The 22863-nt window shown below is 41.7% G+C and overlaps 1 protein-coding gene and 1 pseudogene across 4 annotated transcripts in view; one reads left to right on the top strand and one right to left on the bottom strand.

Annotated features, from left to right (window-relative positions):
- Positions 1-1458, bottom strand: part of LOC147424235 (uncharacterized) — an 80274-nt gene extending 78816 nt beyond the window's left edge. For 3 of the 4 annotated variants that reach the window (XM_086501621.1, XM_086501622.1, XM_086501623.1), the window contains exons 1-2: positions 1198-1458; positions 1016-1101 (exon numbers count right to left, since the gene is read on the bottom strand). Coding sequence is in view for 1 of the 4 variants with exons in the window: in XM_086501620.1 (XP_086357746.1) it covers positions 1016-1101; positions 1198-1305 (194 nt within the window). In the remaining 3 variants the exon portion in view is untranslated. The remainder of the gene's footprint in view (positions 1-1015; positions 1102-1197) is intronic. The other variant, XM_086501620.1, reaches the window with a different exon arrangement.
- Positions 1459-3654: 2196 nt separating this feature from the next.
- LOC147424234 (uncharacterized) lies at positions 3655-21156 on the top strand (annotated as a pseudogene).
- Positions 21157-22863: the final 1707 nt, after the last annotated feature.

Genomic DNA, 22863 nt, shown 5'->3' with positions numbered 1-22863 from the left:
GGATAATGTAACAGTCATATGAGTGTGGATTTCAAAAGTTTTTTGAGACCCCTGTATGTGCCCTTTGGCATGGCCCTACCATCATTCAATTGTTTAATTTGAACAGACAATCATTGCTCTCCTAACCAAAAGAAAATGAGATAACTAGTGGCCTCACTCAAATAGCGCCAAATAAAAATTTAACTTATGTTTGCTAGATGACAGCATGCTTAAGATATTAAAGAGGCTGGTTTAAATTGGCAATGACTAAAACATTAAAATCTACAAAAACACAACCAAATCGAAGAAACTCCTAAATACAAACCTGGGGGAATAAAAACTCAGATTCACGTCAAGAATTTACACAGATTCTAATGGGAAAGATTGTCACATCCACCACAAGTGTTGCTCCAGAAGACAGGACACGCCTACTCCTAAAAGCTACGTGGACTTGGCCACACAGCCTTTCCATACTCCATTACATTGACCATAGGACTATCAGCCCAGCCAACTACCTGCCTACTGCCTTGTACATTGTTAGTGGCTTGCCCCAAAGTACCGCAAAATCATCCGTACAAGCTAATTTTGACTTCTCCAGATTGCAAGTTTGAGACAATTTTTGCTGTACCTAGAACCCAAACCCACAATCTGTTATTGCATGAATCAGTCCACATTGCCAATGTTCAGTCAGTGGTGCACACCATCACCAGCAACCACCTGCCAATGACTTATGCATGAATGGTGAGCCATTTGTCATAAAGTCTCACAAATGGTCGGTGTAAGCTAAACCTCCATTTGTCCACAGGTTAGAGGCAGTTTACAACATAAATTTTCTGTAACGACCTTGACAGCCTTGAGTGGATATAAAACCATGCCATGCACTTTTTTGCTTGCAAATGCATTTCAAGGGGGTCTTCCTGTTTTATTCTTCTCAAAACGCTTTCTTTGGGAAGATAGAGGAAGAAGATTACGAGATGGACACCCAGGTAAAGACCATTGTACATGCATAAAGCGTCAAGTGGTCAGGATCGGATACCTGTTGTCCCATTCAACCTTTTCTGCTTTGGATAGCTTGGAGTAGTGGGGAACAAGAGGGCTAAACGCTTTCATGACATTATAAATCTGTCCATCAATGACGAGACGAGCACATGGATTGATAAGGGTTGCAAGCGAGCAGCAAGTATGAAGGAAGGACGAAAAGGAGAGAGTGGAACTCACAGTTTTACAAGCAAGAATGCCAAGTGTGACAGACGAAACCCAAGGGGTGAGCTGGGAGCGTGGATCATCTCCCACGACAGAGGCATGGAAAAACCGTGAGGTCGCCATTACCAGCGAACCCACTATAGAGAAAGAGAGAGTATGAACAAGAATACTTGTCGTCCGGAATCTCAGAGAATCTCTCTGTCGATTATGAATGCATGCTGAATCGGTCAGGTGTGCCCAACGGCAGGCGGGCCCTCGCGGCTCCTCGGGACTAAGTGGCACGGGCATAGGAGGGTGGGATCTACAGCGGGGGCATTGTGAAGTGACGGCGCCGAAAGTAAATTAGGGTACCATAGATTACTTTTATAAAAAGCCCGTCCCTAATTTACTTAAAAAAGGGCCCCCATGTTTCACAACGCATGCATGGCGTAGTGGTTAGGGTAGGCGCCTCTCATGCGTGAGGTCTCGGGTTCAAACCCAACACCATAAAATAGGGGTACCCTATATTATTTTCGAAATGCGGGTACCCTAAATTACTTTTTACCCTAAACATGGACGAAAAAGGGATCCACGTTGGCACTTTTCACTTAGGGCTCAAGGGAAGAGAATTATTGAGGATGAAAGCGGAGAGGGATTGAGTGAATAATTTGGGAGGGCCTACTCTAGTAGAGGGTGCATTTTACAATAAGGTTAGTGGTTAGTAGTTAGTATTTATCACTAAAGAATATTTACAAAATCATTCACCAAATGGTGAGATATATGATGAGAAAAGTTCGAGAAGGGATGAGCTTGTAAAGAGAGGTTGAAGCTTTGGAGAAGTTGACATTCACCTCTTTACAGCACCGGAAGAAGAAGCAGTCAGCATGGCGAAGCAGCGCGTGTCGATGAAGCTATGTTATTTCAAACCTTGGAAAATTCATGATAAAAGCCTTCATTTGCAGAGGTTATCCTTGGATTTTTTTTGATTTTTTGAAGTTCTTTACAAAGCTGAAGAGAGTATGGTAATATGGACATATATGTAGAGAGAAAGGGGGACACATAGGGTGTAGAAATGGAGGATGAAGGCTATGGAGGTGTGAGAGATGTGGCAATGGTGAAGAGGGTGAATTAGGACATGGGAGTTGCAGGTTTGGGAGTGGGAAGGAGAGGGAGGAGTGTGTGTGAAAGAGGAAAATGATAAAGTGAAAGAGGGAGTGTGGCTGCATAGCATGGGCAAACTGGGGTCCACCAATAAAATCATAGCTCACAGCTTGTAGCTCAAAAAAATATGAAAAACTTTGAGCTAAAAGTTCAGCTCACGAGCTACAACTTTTGTTTGTATCACCTTTTCAAATTCGGGGAGCATGTGATCTTTAAAAATTCAACAAAACCGATTGTTTTTTCCACTACACAAGGTCCTTGTGAGGTCCTTCTTTGGATGATTCTTTTGAATACCTCCAAGAGTGAGCTCCCCATGGTGCATGCATGCATTCCACATACCCTTGACCTTATTTGGCAGGTCTATAATTGAAGATATTGTTGAGATCATGATATAAGTGAATAGTACAACTAAGAAAATCAAATATTGAGGGGTCTAAAAAAATATGTACATGTCAAATATAAATAATACAGGTGGAAAAAATATAAAGGGGTCAAAATACACACACACACTCATGAATATGAATGCCTCGTTGTGTTAATGATTGTCCAGTAAGCACCCCTAAAATGGGGCTATCACCCAGACAAAAGCTTCCCAAGAGTACTCATGTGGGAGTTACTTCCTCTCGCATGACACGAGCCAACTCCATGCGTCTCAGAGATTTAACCGAGGGAAGGGGTAATCCAAGGGATGCAAAGACCAAGGTAGAGGGATACATCCCTAAGCATGTGGATGGTGTCAGTGAGGCGCACGAAGAGCTGTTGCCTTCTCAAGAGGAGAGCTTCAACAGCCCCCCATGTCTCCTAGTGAAAAATTGCCAGCAACTCAGGTGAGAAGAAGCCCGCGGCTGGTCATGCATAATCCGCCCACGCCTCCTAGCCTCAACAACCGCCTGCGAAAGAAGATGGCTAGTTCAAGTGTTGACAATTCCTCCTACAACGAAGAGCTAAGGGATTATTCTAAGGGCATAGAAGAGAAAGCACAATCACCAAGGAAGGAAGAGGCAACATACATTGATCCTTGTAAATTCTATGTAGAGATTGAGCTCCCCAATCAAAGACTAGCACACCAATGTCGCGCAAGTGAGGATTGCCCCTCGCGTTCGGCCTTCATATTCAAGAGATTGAGGATGATGACTCACCTCAATGAGTCTCATGCTATTGACATAGAGATTTAAAAGCGCTCTGGAGGTTGGCCCTTGCACAAAGAGGCGGAGAGAAGAGCGAGTTTGCTACCTAATCGTGAGGTTAAGGCTTGGAAGAAAGCAGTCATGAAAAGGTTCGCCGGATAAAGATTGGAAGTTCAAGCAAAATTGCAAGCGATATCAACGCCTCATGCGCATTCGAGCATTACAAGTATGGAAGGAGCTTGGTGGATAGTACAAGGAGACAGATCAAGCTTCCTTTGTTCAAGAGTTTATAAGGGGGAGGATGAAACAATACATGGCGGACAAGGCTCGCCGGCTCGGCCAAATTCAAAAGAGAATTGAAGAAGGTGATGATGCACATGTGAGTGTCCTACTATCTTTGCTTCATCACAGTAAGCATGCATGTGTAATCACTTATTCCCTTAATGCTATGCATGCGCGTAAATAGAAGAGAGTTCATGATGTCCCTCCATGGCTTGAGGCTGCCTTGGATGACATTGATATTGAGGACCCCTTCTAGTTTGCTCCAAAAGGGTGAGGATCATGATAAAAACATAGAGAAGACTTTTGAAGCTATTGATACAAGAGGAGATCTTTCCGAGTCTTTAGTCAACCTCAATCTTGATGAGGTTTGTGGGAGGTGCTTCTACGTTTATGTCTCTTGTGAGAGGAGGTTCATGACTTACATGTTCACAAGGATGTCTTGTTTATGCCAGTTAAATAATGAGATGCATTTACCTTTTAGGATTATGTACTTACTTCTCCATCCAAGAAGAAGCTACCAAATCGGGGAGGCAAGACTTTCAACAAGGATGTCTTGTTTATGCCAGTTAAATAATGAGATGCATTTACCTTTTAGGATTATGTACCTACTTCTCCATCCAAGAAGAAGCTACCAAATCGGGGAGGCAAGACTTTCAACGAGCCTATTGATGTAGGATCACCTGATGACTGCTCTCATATGGCCCTTGAGTTATATGTCTCATATGGACACTTGCGCCTGGAAAAAAGGGGAACAAAATCTGCCCTCTGTCTCCGACACGGAGCAACTAAGCACTTTACAAGTATGATTTAGAGACATCTTCAAAATTTTTTGGCTTTCTTGTGCATGACAATCATTACATTGCTAGTTGTGACCTATTTGCACTAGATTCTCTTCGCATATACCCATCAGATTCAGTCCCATTCAATTTGGCATACACATGGACATGGATGATGAGGTGTTTCGCTTCATACTACATAGTGAAGCCTCAACAAAGACAATGAATTTATTTACAATGTAATCTTTTGATGTCAATCCTTTATTGTGTTTCTATGTATAAGTACAAGGAGTTAGAAGCATAAGTTGTGTGTCATAATAGGTGGATGGAGCACATTATAGGACCAGATGTGCTAAATCGAGTTACATTTGTCAATTCCATGTGGGTTCCAGTGGCAGAAGCAAGTCTAGGAAAGCAAGATGGCATACATGTTATGCAAAACTTCTTTGGGGAGAAGGATGTAAGCCATTGTGTGCTAACCATTTTTCCGATTGTTATGAGGTCATGCTAAACAGATACACATATGTTACATTTACCTAATGTGAGCAATGCTCTAAAATTTTCCTTCTTGTCTTTGCTGCAGAAATCATTGGACTTTATGTGTAATGTACCTTTCCACACATATAAAGATAACGGGTCTACATGGAAGAAAGCACCAGCTCCTCTTTTGTTAAATATGGAGCCTGATTTGTAATTTTTTGTATTAAAAATGCACGTTTGTAAGTCTCCTGTTATGAGGAGAATCCATCATGCGTGAAGAAAAATTACTGATCGAAAAACCAAAAATTAACGGCCGGTCTCTTTGCTCGAGACTGACTTCGCCAAAAGATTCCTTTTTGCCAAAATATTATGGTCGGACGGTGGCCGAAAAGTAGTCAAAAAACGGCCAGCCGGTTGTCTGGTAGTCAATGGCCAGTGGCCAGTGGCCAAATTCAATGGCCGGTGGCCGATTTCAAGGCGGGACTTGTCTTCTCAAGGGCGGCCACATATGGGCGCATTGGAGGGTCCAACTTGGACTTGTCTACTCAAGGGCGGCTACAACGACAGCCCCTCGTGAAAGAGGGCATCCCTTTTGGCCTATAAAAGGAGGCCTCTTCTACACACAAAATGCATTGTGGTGCATTGTGAAGTTGATGTGAGGTGGTGAGAGTGAAGCAAGGTGGGAGTTCTATTAAGCGAATAATCCGTTTGTAACCTACTTCTTGTTTGAAGTACTAAAGACATTGAGTGGTTGCTTTCCCATGGATGTAGCCCATATTGGGTGAACCACGTATATCGTGTGTGCTCTCTCTCTCTCTCTCTACACTATAATCTCTCATGTGTGAAAATTATCTCTCTCCATTAAGTAAACTACTTTAATATCTACTTAGCTACGTCCTATTTCCTAACAACTGTTATTAGAGCAAGGTTTGGTCGTAGCTAAAGGATCTCAAGGAAAGGATTCCTTGAATTCAGTGAGAGTAATGGCGGAGGAAGGGAAGATCAAGATCAAGATCAAGAAGTTCAACAACACGAACTACCAACACTGGAAGATGCAAAGTGAAGACTATCTCTCCCAGAAGGACCTTTATTTGCCACTAGGCGGTCTTGCAAAGAAGCCCGCAACAATGGTAGATCAAGTCCTTGTTCAAAAGGAATTAGCAACAATCCGGCTAAGCTTGGCGTCAACGGTGGCCTTCAACGTTTCGGAGAGGAAGACCATGGAGGACTTTGATGAAGTCACTTGACGATCTCTACGCGCAAACATTGGCATCCAATAAGGTATTTTTCATGAAGCGCTTGTTCAATCTAAAGATGGCAGAGAATGATTCAGTTGCAAAACACCTAAATGACTTTAACACTAATATAAGTCAACTTTGATCGATGAAGGTCAATTTTGACGACAAAGTGCGAGCCCTCCTTATACTATCGTCTGTACCAGATAGTTGGGACAGTCTTCTGATGGTTGTAAGTAACTTTGTCTTGGGCTTTGTTTCTGACACAAAAACTATAAAGTTTGATGATGTTGTGGGTGTTCTCCTAAGCGACGAAATGCGAAGGAGAAGCACAGGTGAATCATCAAGTGTTGCACTGTGGAAACAAGAGGAAGGCCTAAGGAGAGGTTCAAAAACCAAAAGGGTTGTGATCGCTCAAGGCGGAGCAAGTCACACACAAAGTCAGTTCTTGAATGTTGGAATTGCGGCAAGAAGGACCACGTCAAGAAGGATTGTTGGTCCAAGAAGAAGAAGGAGTCGGAGTCTCAAGACAACAAGCCAACATCGGAGGCCAATGTGGCAGGTAAAGTAGAGCAAGACGCTCTAATTGTGTCATTAGACAATGTGTCTAATTCTTGGATAGTAGACTCTGCGGCTTCATTTCATGCAACACCACACAAGCAGCAAAGGTAATTTTGGGTATGTATACTTGGGAGATGATAAATATTGTGAAATTATCAACAAAGGTACAATTTGTGTTAAAACTGCTAATGGAAACGAATGGAAGCTTAAAGATGTTATGCATGTTCCTTCTCTTCGCAAAAATTTGATCTCTACAAGACAATTGGACGATGAAGGTCACAACATTGCATTCGAAAAGAAACGTTGGAAGATTTCAAAGGGATCTGCCAAAGGAGAAAAGGTTGGTACAATTTACTTGTGTACTGTCAGCACGCAATCTTCAACTTCTGCAACATCTACAAAAGTCGACAGTGCAGCTTGGGCATGTGCGTGCCAAAGAAATGCAAATCCTTCAATCAAAGAAGCTTCTACTAGATTTGAAAGAAGTGGATTTAAAGTTCTGTGAAGATTGTGTTTATGGTAAGCAAAAGAGGGTAAAATTTCAAAAATTAGGAGATGAAAGAAAAAATAAAAAACTTGAGTTGGTTCATTCTGATGTTTGGGGTTCTACAAGTACACCATTACTTGGTGGCTCATTGTACTATGTAACATTCATAGACGATGCGACTAGGAAAACATAGGTTTATGTAATGAAGAATAAATCTGATGCGTTTTTCATATTTCAAAGGTGATGAGCCTTTGTGGAGAATGAAGCAGGTACCAACCTTAAATGTCTCAGATCTGACAATGGAGGTGAATATTGCAGCCAAGCTTTTGAAAGCTTTTGTGCTAGCAATGGCATTTGGAGGAAAGGGACAACCTCAAGGACACCTCAACAAAATGGCATTTTGAAAAGGATGAATAGAACAATCATGGAGCGAGCACGTAGCATGTGGCTACATGCAGGTCTATCACTTGAGCTTTGGCCGGAAGTAGTAAGTACCTCTGTTTACTTAATCAACTGGTCACCCTCAACGACATTGGATTGGGGAGTCTCAGAAGAGGCATGGACAAGTAAACCAGTGAATTATGCATTTCTCAAAGTGTTTGGGTGTGAAGCTTTCATGCACATAGATAGAAGCCTAAGATCAAAGCTAGATGCAAAGTCCAAAAAGTGTTTCTTCATTGGCTATGGAGAAGTTGACTTTGCGTATCGCCTATGGAATTTTGAAGATGGTAAATTTTTTAGAAGTAGGGATGTAATTTTCAACGAATAAAATATGTACAAAGATTACTTGGAAAGAAAGCAAACAAAAGATACAAGTGATGAGTACATGGAGCTTGAGGACAGTGAAGACTCAAGGAGTGCAAACAGTGACCACATGCAACAACGTCAACCAAAATGAGGAGCTTCAACCTATTCATCGAAGATCTACAAGAGCAAGTAGACCTCCAGAAAGGTTCGTTCCTTCTTTCAACCATCTCTTGGTCTCAGATTCTGGAGAGTTGAAATCATACAAAGAAGTTATGCAACACAAATCCAAAGAAGAATGAATGAAGAGCATGCAACTAGAGATGGACTCATTACATCACAACTAAAATTGGGAGTTGTTTGAGTTGCCTAAAGGTAAGCAGGCACTTCAGAACAAATGGGTGTACAAGCTGAAGGAAGAAGAAGGCGGAAAGAAAAGGTACAACTCCAAGCTTGTGGTAAAAGGGTTTAATCAAAACAAAGGTATTGATTTCAATGAAATATTTTCTCATGTTGTAAAAATGAACTCAATTAGGCTTGTCCTAAGTCTTGTGGCTGCTCATGATTTAAATCTTGAGCAAATGGATGTAAATACGACATTCCCTCAGGAGGATTTAGAGGAGGAAATTTACATGCTTCAACCAAAGGGATATGAAGTAAAAGGTAACGAAAAAATGGTTTGCAAATTAAAAAAGAGCTTGTATGGTTTAAAGCAAGCATCAAGATAGTGGTACTTGAAATTCGATCGATGGATGTTGGATCACGGATTCAAAAGATGCAACTCAGATCACTGCGTCTACACAAAGAATTTTAGAGATGGGAAGTTCATCATCCTAATGTTGTATGTTGATGACATGTTGATTGCAATGTGCTAACATGCAGGATATCAAAGACCCAAAAGAGGAATTGTCTAAATCTTTTTCAATGAAAGATTTAGGTGCTACAAAGTAGATACTTGGTATGAAGATGTCAAGGGATAAGACAAAGAAGACACTAAAACTATCTCAAAAGGATTACATCAAGAAGGTACTAGAAAGGTTTGCAATGCAATATGTAAAATTGGTTTCTACACCTTTGGCTAGTCACTTTAAACTGTCCAAAGACACAAGAGAAGGTAGCCTATATGTTTAAAGTTCCATATATTGTAGCGGTAGGTTCTCTAATGTATGTTATGGTCTAGACAAGGCCAGACATTGCACATGCAGTGGGAGTTGTAAGTAGATTCATGGACAATCCAAGTAAAGAGCACTGGCAAGCTATGAACTCGATAGGTATCTAAAAGGGAAAACAACAAATGCTTTGTATTTTGGAGGCATTGTCATTTTCTTGCAAAGGTATGCTCATGCAGATATGGCAAGTGACAAAGATACTCGAAGGAGCACTACTGGTTATGTATTCATAGTTGGAGGCACATCAGTAAGTTGGGCTTCAAACCTGAAGAAAGTGTTCTCACTTTCTACCTCGGAAGCAGAATATGTAGCAATGATAGAGGCAAGCAAGGAGATTTTGTGGCTTCATACATTCTTGGAGGATCTTGGATACCAGTAGAAAAATTGTGTCTTGTATAGTGACAGTCAAAGCGCTATTCATCTTGCGAAGAATTCAGTCTTTCACTCAAGGACAAAGCACATTGAGGTGAGATATCACTTCATACACACTCTTTTGGAAGAGGGACAACTAAAGCTAGGAAAGGTGCACACAAGTGAAAATCCTGCAGACATGTTTACAAAGGTAGTCAAGAAGGAGAAGTTGAGCTTTTGCTCATCTTCAATTGGCATTCAAGGATAAGAAGCTAGGATGGCAAGCAGTCATAGGTTTGGTGTGGAGATCAATCTCCAAGTGGGAGATTGTTAAGTATGGAGTCTGATTTATCCCTTGTGATTTAAAAAAAAATTAAAAACGCACATTTGTAAGGCCCCCATTATGAGGAGAAGCCATTGTGCGTGAAGAAAAATCACTCGTTGGAAAACCAAAAATTCACGGCCAGTCTTGAGCAAAGCTCGAGACTAGCTTCGCCGAAATATTCCTTTTTGTCAAAATATTATGGCCGACGAAAAGTGGTCAGAAAACGGTCGGTCGGTTGGCCGGTGGCCGAATTCAATGGCCAGTGGCCGATTTTAAGGCGGACTTGTCTTCTCAAAGGCGGCCACACATGGGCACATTGGAGGGTCCAACTTGGACTTGTCTATACAAGGGCGGCTACACACAATCTCCTCTCATGAGAGAGACCAGCCCTTTTGGCCTATAAAAGGAGGCCTCTTCTACACACAAAATGCATTGTGAAGTTGATGTTCTCTCACGTGTGAAAATTATTTCTCTCCATTAATGAAATACCCCTGGTGGGACTGCCTGAGAATGAACCTCCCAACCTCCCATTAAATAGCCCCTTGGGCCTCATTCCCTATCCACACTTGCAGCCGGCCCCTTGGGCTTGGTCCTTGACCATCGAGCATTGCCCTTGGCATGACATTACTCCCCCCTTGGAGAAGCGTTTTCGTCCTCGAAAACAAGAGTGATGATGCATTAATGCTTTCCACAGGGGCATCCTGCAGGGATGCAGTTGTTTGCTTGACCACAACACGGTTTAGTAGGAGGTTTAATGAAACCACAAGTAACAACTTGATTTTCCATATTGTTGTCCTGTTGCAACCGTCTTGGTGTAATCGTCGCATAGATAATATAGCGTGTAAACTCCATGTAAAACTCACTTAAGTAGCTAAATGAGTTATCACCACTAAGATGTATCCAAAGAGTACCTCGTTTCACTTTTCTTGAAGGTAGCTTGCTGACGTAACTCATCAGCCAAGTTTAAGTCCTTGACTTGTTCTCAAATTTCATCAGTAAACAACCCCAACATAACTAGTGTTCAAAGTTGAGAATCTGACTTATACATGAAAAGACTAAGCCTAGTTGAAAACATGCTTTTACTTATGGTAAGCAAACTCCAAGTAGAGCAATAAATGCTTATTAATTGGATTGCTTGGTGCTAATGTATGCGCTTTGCATATCCTTTAGCACAAGATTACACTTGTAATCTGCCTATCCCTTTGGATATGGAAAGTACTGAGTTGTGTTTCCCCCACGGTTCACAGATAGTCTTCCCAGATGACTTGTAAACGAGGATCACAAGATCATACAACATTGCTTAAACAACCATGTCCTGAAGAACCATCGAGGTTAACTTGAAAGATCTACCTGCACCCAAACTGAGCCATGACCTCTATTGGTGATTTGTAGACCCAAAAAGTAATCTCATAGAGATACTGCACAAAGTGTGAAAAATGCTTCATAAGCAACTAATGTGATGAATATGCATGCCGCTCCAAATCAGACTTTGCTAAAACACTAGGGTCCATAACACCTAGTGTGCATGAATTTAGGAAAAAAAAACAGATCCAAACCTATATATCCGTGATCATCCTTGCCAATACTTATGGCGAATGTGATGCGCCTAGCACACATTAAGAGGAATGTAAATAGTTCTGAAAAGAAACTAAATACTTTCAGTTGCAATCATTTTCAAGCCTTCCTAAAACGTCTGAACCATAATAGAAGGTGAAACAATTAGCACTTCTAGGTACACACAATAAAAATTTTTCATTAACAACTCAGAGCCTTGCTAGATGTATAAAAAACCATCTATAGTGTTGTTTAGCAATACTTGTACCTGAACAAGCCATTCTATGTATTCGACAATTTCTGGCCATCAAAATTGCTCTTGATACGTCGTGCTGAAAATGGTCTAGAAAACAGATTTGACCAGCACCTAGGGACTTTGTCATGACACATACTTGAAATAGTGGGCGCCAGTGTCAATCCCAGAGACTCATATTCGCCACATGTGGAATATGTCTCACCTAAGGATGTCTGAAAAAAGAACATCCTACAAGAGGTAAGTGCAAACACTCTTTGACGGGAGTGAGAGGGACCCTCATTGGCTTTCTCCACACTGGCTAAACCGAACTCCTTGAGTCCCTAAACCATATTGTATCCCATGTGACAACATGTGCCAAATAAACCCTACAAGTGGGTCTATAACTGCGTAATGCAAAAAAGGTATTTTGGACACAACGGCCCAAAATTCTTGGCTCTTTCGTTTCTCAGAAGAGAAAACATAGTGTAAACATCTTACATAGAAAAGCAAACCAAAAGAAACAAAACCAAAACAAATGCGTACCTTTAGGTTAAACATAGTGTTCACTTATCCGGAGTGAAGAGCACCTGCCCAATTTTCCCACCTGCAAAGGCCTAGGAACACGAAGTGAAATGCAAGTAATATTGCACCAGTAACTTTGGGGTTGCGTGTGCAAACCAAACCCCGTGGTTAAACTTTGTAGAAAAACTGCTCTACTAGCAGCCGGCCCTTGGCCTATGTCTGTGACCCCCCTTGGGTTGGCTCGTGGCAGTACATGCCGTTGAAAGTTGAAACTTTTTCACTACCCCTTGGCAGTCTGTGGACTTCTTTCCTTGAAAATGCAAGGGTGAAGGGTCCAATAATTGACCATCAACCCTACTAAGTGATTTAGTAATCACAAGCTAGGTCTTACCCCAAAACTGTACTCATATAGGCACTCTTAGTGCTAATAGGAGCTCCACTAAAATTGGAGTTGTATGCACAATTGAGGTGTTTGTGAGCAGTCATGAAGCCTGAAATGCTGGCTTCATCCATACACCTTGGTAGAGATAAGCCCTTACGAGTTTAAGACGTCCAAAAACTCAACTTGACTGTCACATGGAAAGTGTGGAGTGTGAAAGTAATGTCCAAAAAATCACTAATGGCAAGACTCTTGCTTGTTTATTATAATCGATGGTGACTCAACTAAATAGAATTTTTTGATCCTGAAAGTAATCACTATGGATTACCAACAGATGGCTCTTAGCCCTTCGTGTTATACCGTATTAACATAAAAAGATTTCAAGAAAATCATGCCTAGTTTCACCTTTCCCGCATAGAAATTGGAAAGAGAGAGAGAGAGAGAGAGAGAGAGAGAGAGAGAGAGAGAGAGAATGTTGGGCTAAGGAAAACCCCTTATGCGAATGTGTTGTATGCCAGACCATGTCTGTGTTTTATTCTATAAGCGTACAACTATGTACTTGTACCACGTCCTTGTAGAGAGAGGTACCATAAGTCACATCTTGACCCACTGACCGTGTATGTGACCGTGACTGTATCAGGGTAACTTGAAATGTGGCACTTTGCTTGTGAAGAACATTAAAAATGTTTTAAGATATCAATTTTATACCTTGTCCTTGATAGAGGATTTAGTGTTATAGCGGAAGCAAAATAAGAATGATATGGGACTATACCAATCTCGTTGACATGCCATGCACGCAGAGGTGTAATCCCTGGGAGACATTGATGGGCTCTACCAATCGACCTGATACCTAAAGTGCCTTAAAACTTAAAATTGTGTATGTTGGGTGTTGGGGTATAAAGCCCAATGTGGTCGCCCAGGTAAGTGGGCGGGCCGCCAGGTATGTACACATATTCTTTTGTAAAAACCTAATAAGAACTCACTATGCTCTACACATTACAGTAGAGCGAGTTCACCATATCGTCGTGCTCTTCTTCTCGCACTCTCTATCGCGTCGCACTTCCGCTCATACTCCTTCAACTGGTATCAGAGCTCAGATCGAGGCTCGGGGCAGCACTGCAGGAGGCTAGAGTCACCAACTCAGATTGGAGTGAAATTCGACAGGTGAAGACACGGCCCCAAATCTCATTGCCTGTCGAACTTGTCGAATTGCAGGTACTTCCACATGGGATGTATTGTCAGAGATGATGTATGTCTGTTGAGGGTTTGTTGGCTGTGAGTCACGCAGTAAACAACCGCCGTAGCGATTACAACATACAGTGGGAAATTTGTGGATGTATGACTTTGTGGGAAGTCTATGTACTGTCAGATTTACTGTAGCCTTTGTTGAGGGTCGAGTGAGGTTTTATTGAGCTGGGGGATTCTCGAATGTTGAGATCCTTTCGGTGATACAGGTCTTGGAGCGATCCCTAGAGCACCCTTAGATAGGCAGCTAGGATGTATTGACTGTGAGTTAGACAGTTGGGATTGCATCTTTGCTTTACTGCCATTGAGGCATTGTCGCAGTCTATGCTTACAGGACAGTGACAGGACAGTCAGAGACAGTACAGGTGCAGGACAGGTTTACCCACAGCTTACAGTGTTAGAGAGACAGTGGTTTTTTGAGCTGTTTTTTGGTCTGTTTTTAGTACACCAGAGCCATTTTACAAAGGAGACTCTGCCAAAATTTCTGCAGAATCTGAAGCTTTCTTGGTTCATTTGACAGGTTGATATTGGTTCAGAGGTCAGTTTACAGGGGAAACTCTGCCGAATTTTTCCCAGGAAAGTAAACTACTGTGAAGTGTAGCTATGGCTGGATCACAGGACACTGCTCTTTACAATATCAAGAAGCTGGATGGAACCAATTTCCCATTGTGGAAGAAGCAGATTTGGCACATGTTGGTACAAAAGAAGCAGATAAAACCTATAAAGCTCAAGGGGATAAAACCAAAAGATATGGACGAAGATGAATGGAGCGAAATGGATGAATTGGCACTTTCTACCATTATGCTGACTTTGGCAGAAAGCGTTTACTTCAATGTAGCAGACGAGATTTCGGCTTATCAAGCATGGTTAAAGCTGAGTGATCTTTATGAGAAGCAGAGTGCAGCTTCACAGCTATACTGGCTTAAGAAGCTTGTTGACTTGAAGATGAAAGAAGGGACACCTATGTCCAATCATTTGAATGAATTCAACACAATCTATAGTTAGTTGTCAGCTCAAGGTGTCAAGTTTGATGAACCTGTTAGAGCTATGTTCCTGTTGATCACATTGCCGGAAAGTTGGGACACTTTTCGCACAGCTTTGAGTAATTCTGCACCTCCAGATGGTTTGAACATAGCAGGTGTAGAAGGAAGTCTGCTTACTGAAGAAACCAATAGAAAGACAATGGACAAAGGCAAAGGAACAGCCTTAGTTGTCAGGGGAAGGACCACAGAAAAGTACAAAGGTGGAAAGAGGAATCAGTCTCGTAGCAAGTCCCGCAGTGCTAAAGGCAAGAGTGACATAGAATGCTACCATTGTGGCAAGAAGGGTCACATGAAAAGAGACTGCAAAGAATGGAAAGCAGAAAAAGGCAAAGAGAAAGCTGAAGACCATGGTGAGAAGAACAAGTCCTCAGTGAAGATTCAAGAAATAAATGTGACAAACACTGTTGCAGAGGATGACAGTCTAGTGTCAAGAGACATCTACTTCTTGAAGAATACAATGGACTCAGCTCTTCTTACAGCATCTGATGGAAATGCAATAAGTGAGTGGATTATAGACTCAGGGGCATCACTTCATGTGTCTCCAAACAAGGAGTGGTTTACCTCTTATGTGACCACTAAAGATCATGTTCGGCTAGGCAATGGGCAGACATGTGAGATCTTAGGTGTTGGAGATGTTCAATTGAAGTTTCAGAATGGCTCTTCTTTCATGCTGAAGAATGTGAGACATGTTCCCGCAATTACAAAGAGATTGATCAGCACAGGTTTACTTCATGATGCTGGCTACGTCACCACTTTTGGACAGAACATGTGGAAGATATCCAAGGGTTCTATGACAATAGCACATGGAGTAAAGTCTGGAGGACTTTACATGATTTATGTATCAAATGTCTCTAAAAATGTAATCAATGTAACCGAGCAGCCGAACGTTTCTTTGTGGCATAGCCGGTTAGGACATATGTCCAAGAAGGGAATGGAAATCTTGTCTCGTTCTGGTTATTTGCCTGGCTTTTCATTTAATGATTTTGAATTCTGTGAACATTGTCTGTATGGTAAGCAAACACAGTAGCCACATAAGAATAGAGGCAGTAGAAGAGATACACAGTTGGCACTTGTTCATAGTGATTTGTGTGGACCTATGCCTAACCTATCTCTAGGGGGAACTTCTTACTTTATGACATTTATAGATGATTACTCGAGGAAAGTATGGGTTTACTTTCTCAAGCACAAGGATGAAGCGTTTAGTGTTTTCAAAACGTTTGTGACACTTGTGGAGAATCAGAGTGGCAAGAAGCTTAAATGCTTACGCACTGACAATGGTGGAGAGTATGTTTCAAAGGCCTTTCAAGACTTTTGTGAGTCAAAAGGTATAAAACGTGAACTTACTGCTCCTTACAATCCTCCTCAAAATGGTGTTGCTGAGAGGATGAATAGGACCATACAAGAGAAGGTCAGAAGTATGTTGTCTAATGCACAGCTGCCAAATGGGTTTTGGGCTGAAGCTGTATCAACAGCTGTTCATCTTGTAAAAGATCTCCTAGCAAGGTTTTGCAGAAGGATTCAGTGCCAGAGATGGTATGGTCAGGCAAAATGCCCTCATACAAGCATCTCAGAGTCTTTGGCTGTGAGGCATATACTCACGTTCCAAAGGAATTTAGGAACAAACTTGAGCCAAAGAGTAGAAAGTGCATCTTTCTGGGCTATGGTAATTCTGGTGAGATGGGGTACAGACTTTGGGATCCCGAATCCAGAAAGGTTGTCCGCAGCAATGATGTTCACTTTAATGAATCCAAATATCATTCTAAACCAGAGAGGGTTGAGGAGATTAGAAGAGTTGTCTTCCAAGAAGATGGACCTGCACGTGCAAGACAAAATGTCAGGGCTCAAGAGGAGCAAGGACATGATAGAGTGGAACCACAGGTTGTGGCTGAGCCTGAGCCACCTATTGTGCGTAGATCTGGACGTGTCACGCGACCTCCTGATAGGTTTGTTCCATCTATGAACTATGTCATGTTGACTGATTGCAATGAGCCTTCATGTTACAAGGAAGCAGTGCAAATGAAGGACTCCGGGAATTGGCAATTGGCCATGCAGTCAGAGATGACAGCTCTGCATAAAAACAAGACATGGAAGCTAGTTAAATTACCACAGGGCAAAAAGGCTCTACCTTGTAAATGGTTTTACAGGTATAAGATCACCGCTCATGATAGTCAGCCAAAGTACAAAGCAAGGCTTGTTGCCAAGGGCTTTAAGCAAGAACAAGGCATTGACTTTGATGAATTCTTCTCTCCGGTGGTCAAGATGACTACATTGAGATGCTTTCTTGCATTGGTTGCCATATTAGATTTGGTGTTGCACCAAATGGATGTCAAGACAACGTTCTTGCATGGTGATTTAGATGTGGAAATTTACATGCAGCAGCCAGAAGGGTTTGTTGAGAAAGGCAAGGAAGATTGGGTATGCCAGTTGTTAAAGAGTCTTTATGGCTTAAAACAATCACCGAGGGCATGGTACCATAAATTCCACAAGTTTATGCTTTCTCAAGGCTACAAACGTAGTGAGTTCGATCACTGTCTATATACAAAGAAGGCTAAGGATGGTAGTTGGCTGATCCTTATTTTGTATGTGGATGACATGTTGATTGCTGGCAAGCACTTGGAAGAAATTTCAGCTTTGAAGTCAAAGATGGCAAAATCGTTTGACATGAAAGACATGGGTGAGGCAAGTCATATACTTGGTATGCGCATTGAGAGAGACAGATCAAAGAAGTTGATTTGGTTATCTCAAACAGAGTATATTGACAAGGTTTTGCAACGTTTCAATATGGAGAAGGGAAAGGCACTGAGTGTTCCATTGCCACCATATGTGAAACTTAGCAAACAAGATTGTCTTGTGTCTCAGGAAGAACAGGCTGAAATGGATAAGATTCCATATGCGTCTGTAGTGGGTAGTTTGATGTATGCAATGATTGCTACTCGCCCAGACATTGCATTTGCAGTGGGAGTAGTAAGTCGATACATGTCAAACCCAGGCAAGAAACATTGGGAGGCAGTGAAAGGAATATTGAGATACTTGAAAGCTACAAAGAGTATCTGTATATGCTATGGGAGTCAGGAGCTAAGTGTAAAGGGTTTTACAGACTCAGATTATGCAGGTGACTTAGACAACCGAAGGTCTACGTCAGGGTATGTCTTTACATTGGCTGGTGGAGCAGTATCATGGCGTTCTAGATTACAAGATTGTGTTACTCAGTCTACTACAGAGGCTGAATATGTTGCAGCATCAGAGGCATGCAAAGAATCAATTTGGCTTAATCGACTAGTAACATATTTGGGAATCAAAGAAGAGATGCCTGTGTTATATTGTGATAGTCAAAGTGCTATACAATTGGCTCTCAATCCAGTTTATCACTCAAAGACAAAGCATGTGGATGTGAAGTATCATTTCATCAGGGAAATGCTCGAGGATAAGCAACTTCAGCTTGTCAAAGTTCACACCACAGAAAATCCTGCTGATCTACTTACAAAAGGACTTCCCTCAGAGAGCTTTGCGCATTTTCGCAAGCAGTTAGGTGTAGGGTAGTACATCACTTCTCTACATCTCTTGTATATTAGCTTGTATAGTAGCTTCTCTCACATTTAAAGTACCACATTGGACTTTAAGTGGGAGGTTGTTGGGGTATAAAGCCCAATGTGGTCGCCCAGGTAAGTGGGCGGGCCGCCAGGTATGTACACATATTCTTTTGTAAAAACCTAATAAGAACTCACTATGCTCTACACATTACAGTAGAGCAAGTTCACCATATCGTCGTACTCTTCTTCTCGCACTCTCTCTCGCGTCGCACTTCCGCTCGTACTCCTTCAACATTGGGTGCCTAGCTGTGGCAAGTGTATTGCGGTTGGCAAAACTCTTTACAAATTGGCTCATAGCCATATCTTGTACAAAAAAGAAGTCGTTACATGCACCATATACACTGTCTTGTGATGCAAAAACCTGCTGTTTAACATATTCTACACCTGTGGAAACCATGATCCAAAATTTCATAAAAGAAGCCGTGCTTCACGTTAATGCTCATGTAGTGCTAGTGCTCATAGCGAATATATACTCCCGTTGACACACATGTGTCCAAGTGGAGAGCAATTGACCGTATCAAAATTGCTTAAAGAAAGAAAGCATTATGTATTATATCTTGACTGGATATGCTATACTAAGCAAGGTATTGTATCATATACAACTACCAAAAGGGTTATCTGAAAGAGGAGATAACCACTAAAGATCATGTAAGAAATTTATTGACTACTTAGCCGTAAAATCCATCAAAAAGGCCTAAGAATCCAATACCTAGGGACAATGTTTCCGTTGATGCTGTCCCATACAATTGAAACATAACTTTTGCAATTTGGCTTTTTGAAAGTCTACTATGGAAAGTCTCCTCTTTTCCACCTTGGCGGAGACTAGTTCGACAATTGCCACAGGTGTAGATACGATAGCCTGTGGGATGCACGAGATGACCAACTCTATAAGGTGATCCACCTGTGTGGCAAGCAATTGGACGCGAACCGCCAAATTGTGAAACCGTTCTTCAAATGATTGAAAGTCACGTCTTGTAACGTAATCTTTTTCATCGACGAGATTGCTAGTATCCTCCAAAATTTTCAGCACACTTTGAGGAGGAGGAGTAGATGCGGCTGAAGGAAGTTCAAAGTCAAAAAGATGATTCTTGGAAAGGTTTGTATCCAAAAAATCAAACGAGGAATCCATGACGGATTCGTGTGGTGCTAGCAAGGAAAGGGAAGAATATCAAAAGAATACCTTGATTCAAAAAGAGGTCGTACCCGTGGTATGCACCGCAGACAGTGATAATTAGCCGTGCTAATAATTCCTTCCCGTCAAAATTATGGCAATCCGTAAGTCCCATCATCCAAAGACACTGCTTGAAACATTCCAGATGACTTGATTGTCCCGAAGAAACGAGTTGTAATGAATACTTGGTGGAAAATCTCAAAACCGTCGAAAGTTAACCTTGACTCACCTGTGCAATTGCCGCAATTTTGCAAGAGCTGCAAAAAATCGATGGCCTGCCGACAAATTGCCCTACCCCTTGTCGACGAGATTATGTATGCCCGACACTGGTGGAAATACTGCAGACGGGGTGTGTGCCGAGGTGAGCATGCACCTTTATGATTTTTTTTTGAGTGAATTGCCCAAGGCCAAAGGCCTTAGGGCATTGATAGTGTAAAAAGAGAAACGGGCATTGTCTGTAATGGAAACCAATAGTGCTGCGAGGGTCTGCGAAGAAGATGGCGGCCCCTGTGTTGCGTTCTGGGGTTGCCTCCCGTGACGTGAAACGTCCAGAGCGGTAGTGCAAACCCGTCAAGCCTGACTGCGCAATAGATGGTGAAGGTTGAGTTCTCTCCCTCCTCGGCACAAGCCCCTCTGCACATGCTGCGGGCCTTCGACTCCTTTGCTTAGCAGGCGGCCATGCCCGCCTCCAATCTCCTCGACCCTCTTGGCTGCATGTGCATGCTAAAGTGGAGGTCCACAACCCAAACCACTTTGCCTAGAATAGACTTTGCTCTGATACCAGTGAAATGCCCCTAGTGGGACTGCTTGAGAATGAACCTCCCAACCTCCCATTAAATAGCCCCTTGGGCCTCATTCCCTATCCACACTTGCAGCCGGCCCCTTGGGCCTGGTCCTTGACCACCGGGCATTGCCCTTGGCATGACAATTAAGTAAAATACTCTAATATCTACTTAGCTATGTCCTTATTTCCTAACATCTTTTATGACTCCCTCGGTTGTAGTGCTCCGATGGATGTTATACCTTTCTTGCACAAGTACTAGCGTAATTGTGTATTTGGATTTTGCATGTCAGCTTATGTCTTTCACTCTTATATATGATTCATGTAGAGCTATGGAGGTGATGGGCCATGGAGCAAACAATCCTGCAGTGAAACATGCATTGCTGGAGTCATATAGCAGGTTTGAGATTAAAGTGCTACAAGTTTGATTTCTATGTGCTCTTGTGGCTGCTTAAAAACATGGACGTCCCTTATCATGTCATGGATTCGATGTAGGCCCACGTCAGCCGAATGGGATTGACTGTGGTTTCTAAGTCATGGCTGCCATTAGATATATAATATTATCTTGCCTTCGAGACAAGAGTAAGGTATGGTGCCATAACTTCCATGTGCTTGTCTAGTTGGTCCATATCTCTTCTCATTGCTTACTTATTACAGTGCTTCCATGTGACTGCCTATGTGTTGCAGGGAAAGAAGAAATGGTTTGACCATGATGACATATTGATGTTGAGGAAGAATCTCCATGGATGGTGTCTTGAGGTTGTGGCAGAAGACTAAGTTCACTATTTTGCTTCTTGTTTTGTTGGGAATGCTTGTCTGAAAGTGCATTGGTATAGCCTTGCCTTGGTATAGGCAAGTTACTTATTATGAGGCAAAATCTCCATGGATGGTGTCTTGAAGTTGAATAGTCTTTGTCAATTTTTTTTTCTATCATCTATTAAAAAATTTGACTAGTCGATCTATGTAAATGGTATTATGAAATTGGGAAATGACAATTTGACATTACCCAATTTTTCTTGAGTCTTTATGGTATGACACTTGAGTCATGGTTTATTGTGAGATCTACAATGTGTGTAAGTTTATGCCGAGTCCAAGTGATGAAAGTAGTGTGGTGTGTTTATTATGGCGAGGTTTAGGGTTTTTGGTGCATCCAAGTTTATAGCAAGTCAAGTTCCAGTTTTGTTGTTGTGGTATGGGTGAGGTTGCTACCTCTTATGTAAATTCTTTCAGATATCATTTATTATGTAGTTACTTGGTGTTTGGATGGTGAAGTATCGATGATGTTATTCTGATTTTTGGCATTATGGGGTTGAAGTGTGAATGATGATGATGACTATTTTAAGCAAGTTTTGCGAGGGTCATAAGTTGCTTTTCACTCAGTTTCATAATGTGTTGGCTTTGCTGTAATTGTATTTTCTAAAAACCTGGACTACTTATTGCAACTATGGTGTGTCCAGGTTTATGGCAAGGTTTATTGTTTGTGGTGTTTCCCTTTATGGTGAGGTCCTAGTTGTTTGTGTTCAATTGGCATAAGGTTCAGCTTTATGGCAGTTTAGGTTTATTTCGAGGTCCATGTTTATGTCCAAATTTATGGCAAGGTCGAAGTTTATTGAGAGGTCCATGTTTATGTCCAGGTTTTATGGAAAGTTTTGATTTATGGCAAGTTCCAGTTTATTGCAAGGTTTATGGCAAGTTATTGCATTTTTCTTGAGTTTTGTTACTTATGCGAGTCCACGATGGCGAGTTGTTTGCGAGTCCATGATGTCCAAGTTGTCTACATTCATTTATTGCAAGGTCCAGATTTATTGCGAGGTCCATGTTTATGGCGAGGTCCATGTTTATGTCTAGGTTTTATGGCAAGCTCTGGTTTATGGCGAGGTCCAGGTTTTTATGGCAAGGTCCAAGTTTATTACGAGGTCCATGTTTATGTCCAGATTTTATGGCAAGATCCCGTTTATTGCAAGGTTTATGGCAAGTTATTGCATTTTTCTTGAGTTTTGGTACTTATGCAAGTCTACGATGTCCAAGTTGTCTAGGTTCATTTATTGCAAGGTCCATGTTTATGTCCAGGTTTTATGGGGTGAGGTCCAGATTTTATGACAAGGTCCAGGTTTATTGCGAGTTCCATGTTTATGTCCAGATTTTATGGCAAGTTATTGCATTTTTCTTGAGTTTTGATACTTATGTGAGTCCACAATGTCCAAGTTGTCTACGTTCATTTATCACAAGGTCCAAGTTTATTGTAAGGTCCATGTTTATGGTGGCGAGGTCCAGGTTTATTGCGAGGTCCATGTTTATGTCCAGATTTTATGGCAAGTTCCGGTTTATGGTGAGGTCCAAGATTTATGGCAAGGTCCATATTTAGTGCGAGGTACATGTTTATGTTTAGATTTTATGGCAAGTTTCGGTTTATGGAGAGGTCCAAGTTTTATGGAAGTTTTGGTTTATTGCAAGGTTTATGGCAAGTTATTGCATTTTTCTTGA

The sequence above is a fragment of the Adiantum capillus-veneris genome, chromosome 26, assembly GCF_014529385.1.
Source record: "Adiantum capillus-veneris isolate H3 chromosome 26, ASM1452938v2, whole genome shotgun sequence".
Taxonomy (NCBI): Eukaryota; Viridiplantae; Streptophyta; class Polypodiopsida; order Polypodiales; family Pteridaceae; genus Adiantum; species Adiantum capillus-veneris.
This window is presented reverse-complemented; position numbering and strand designations above follow the sequence as displayed.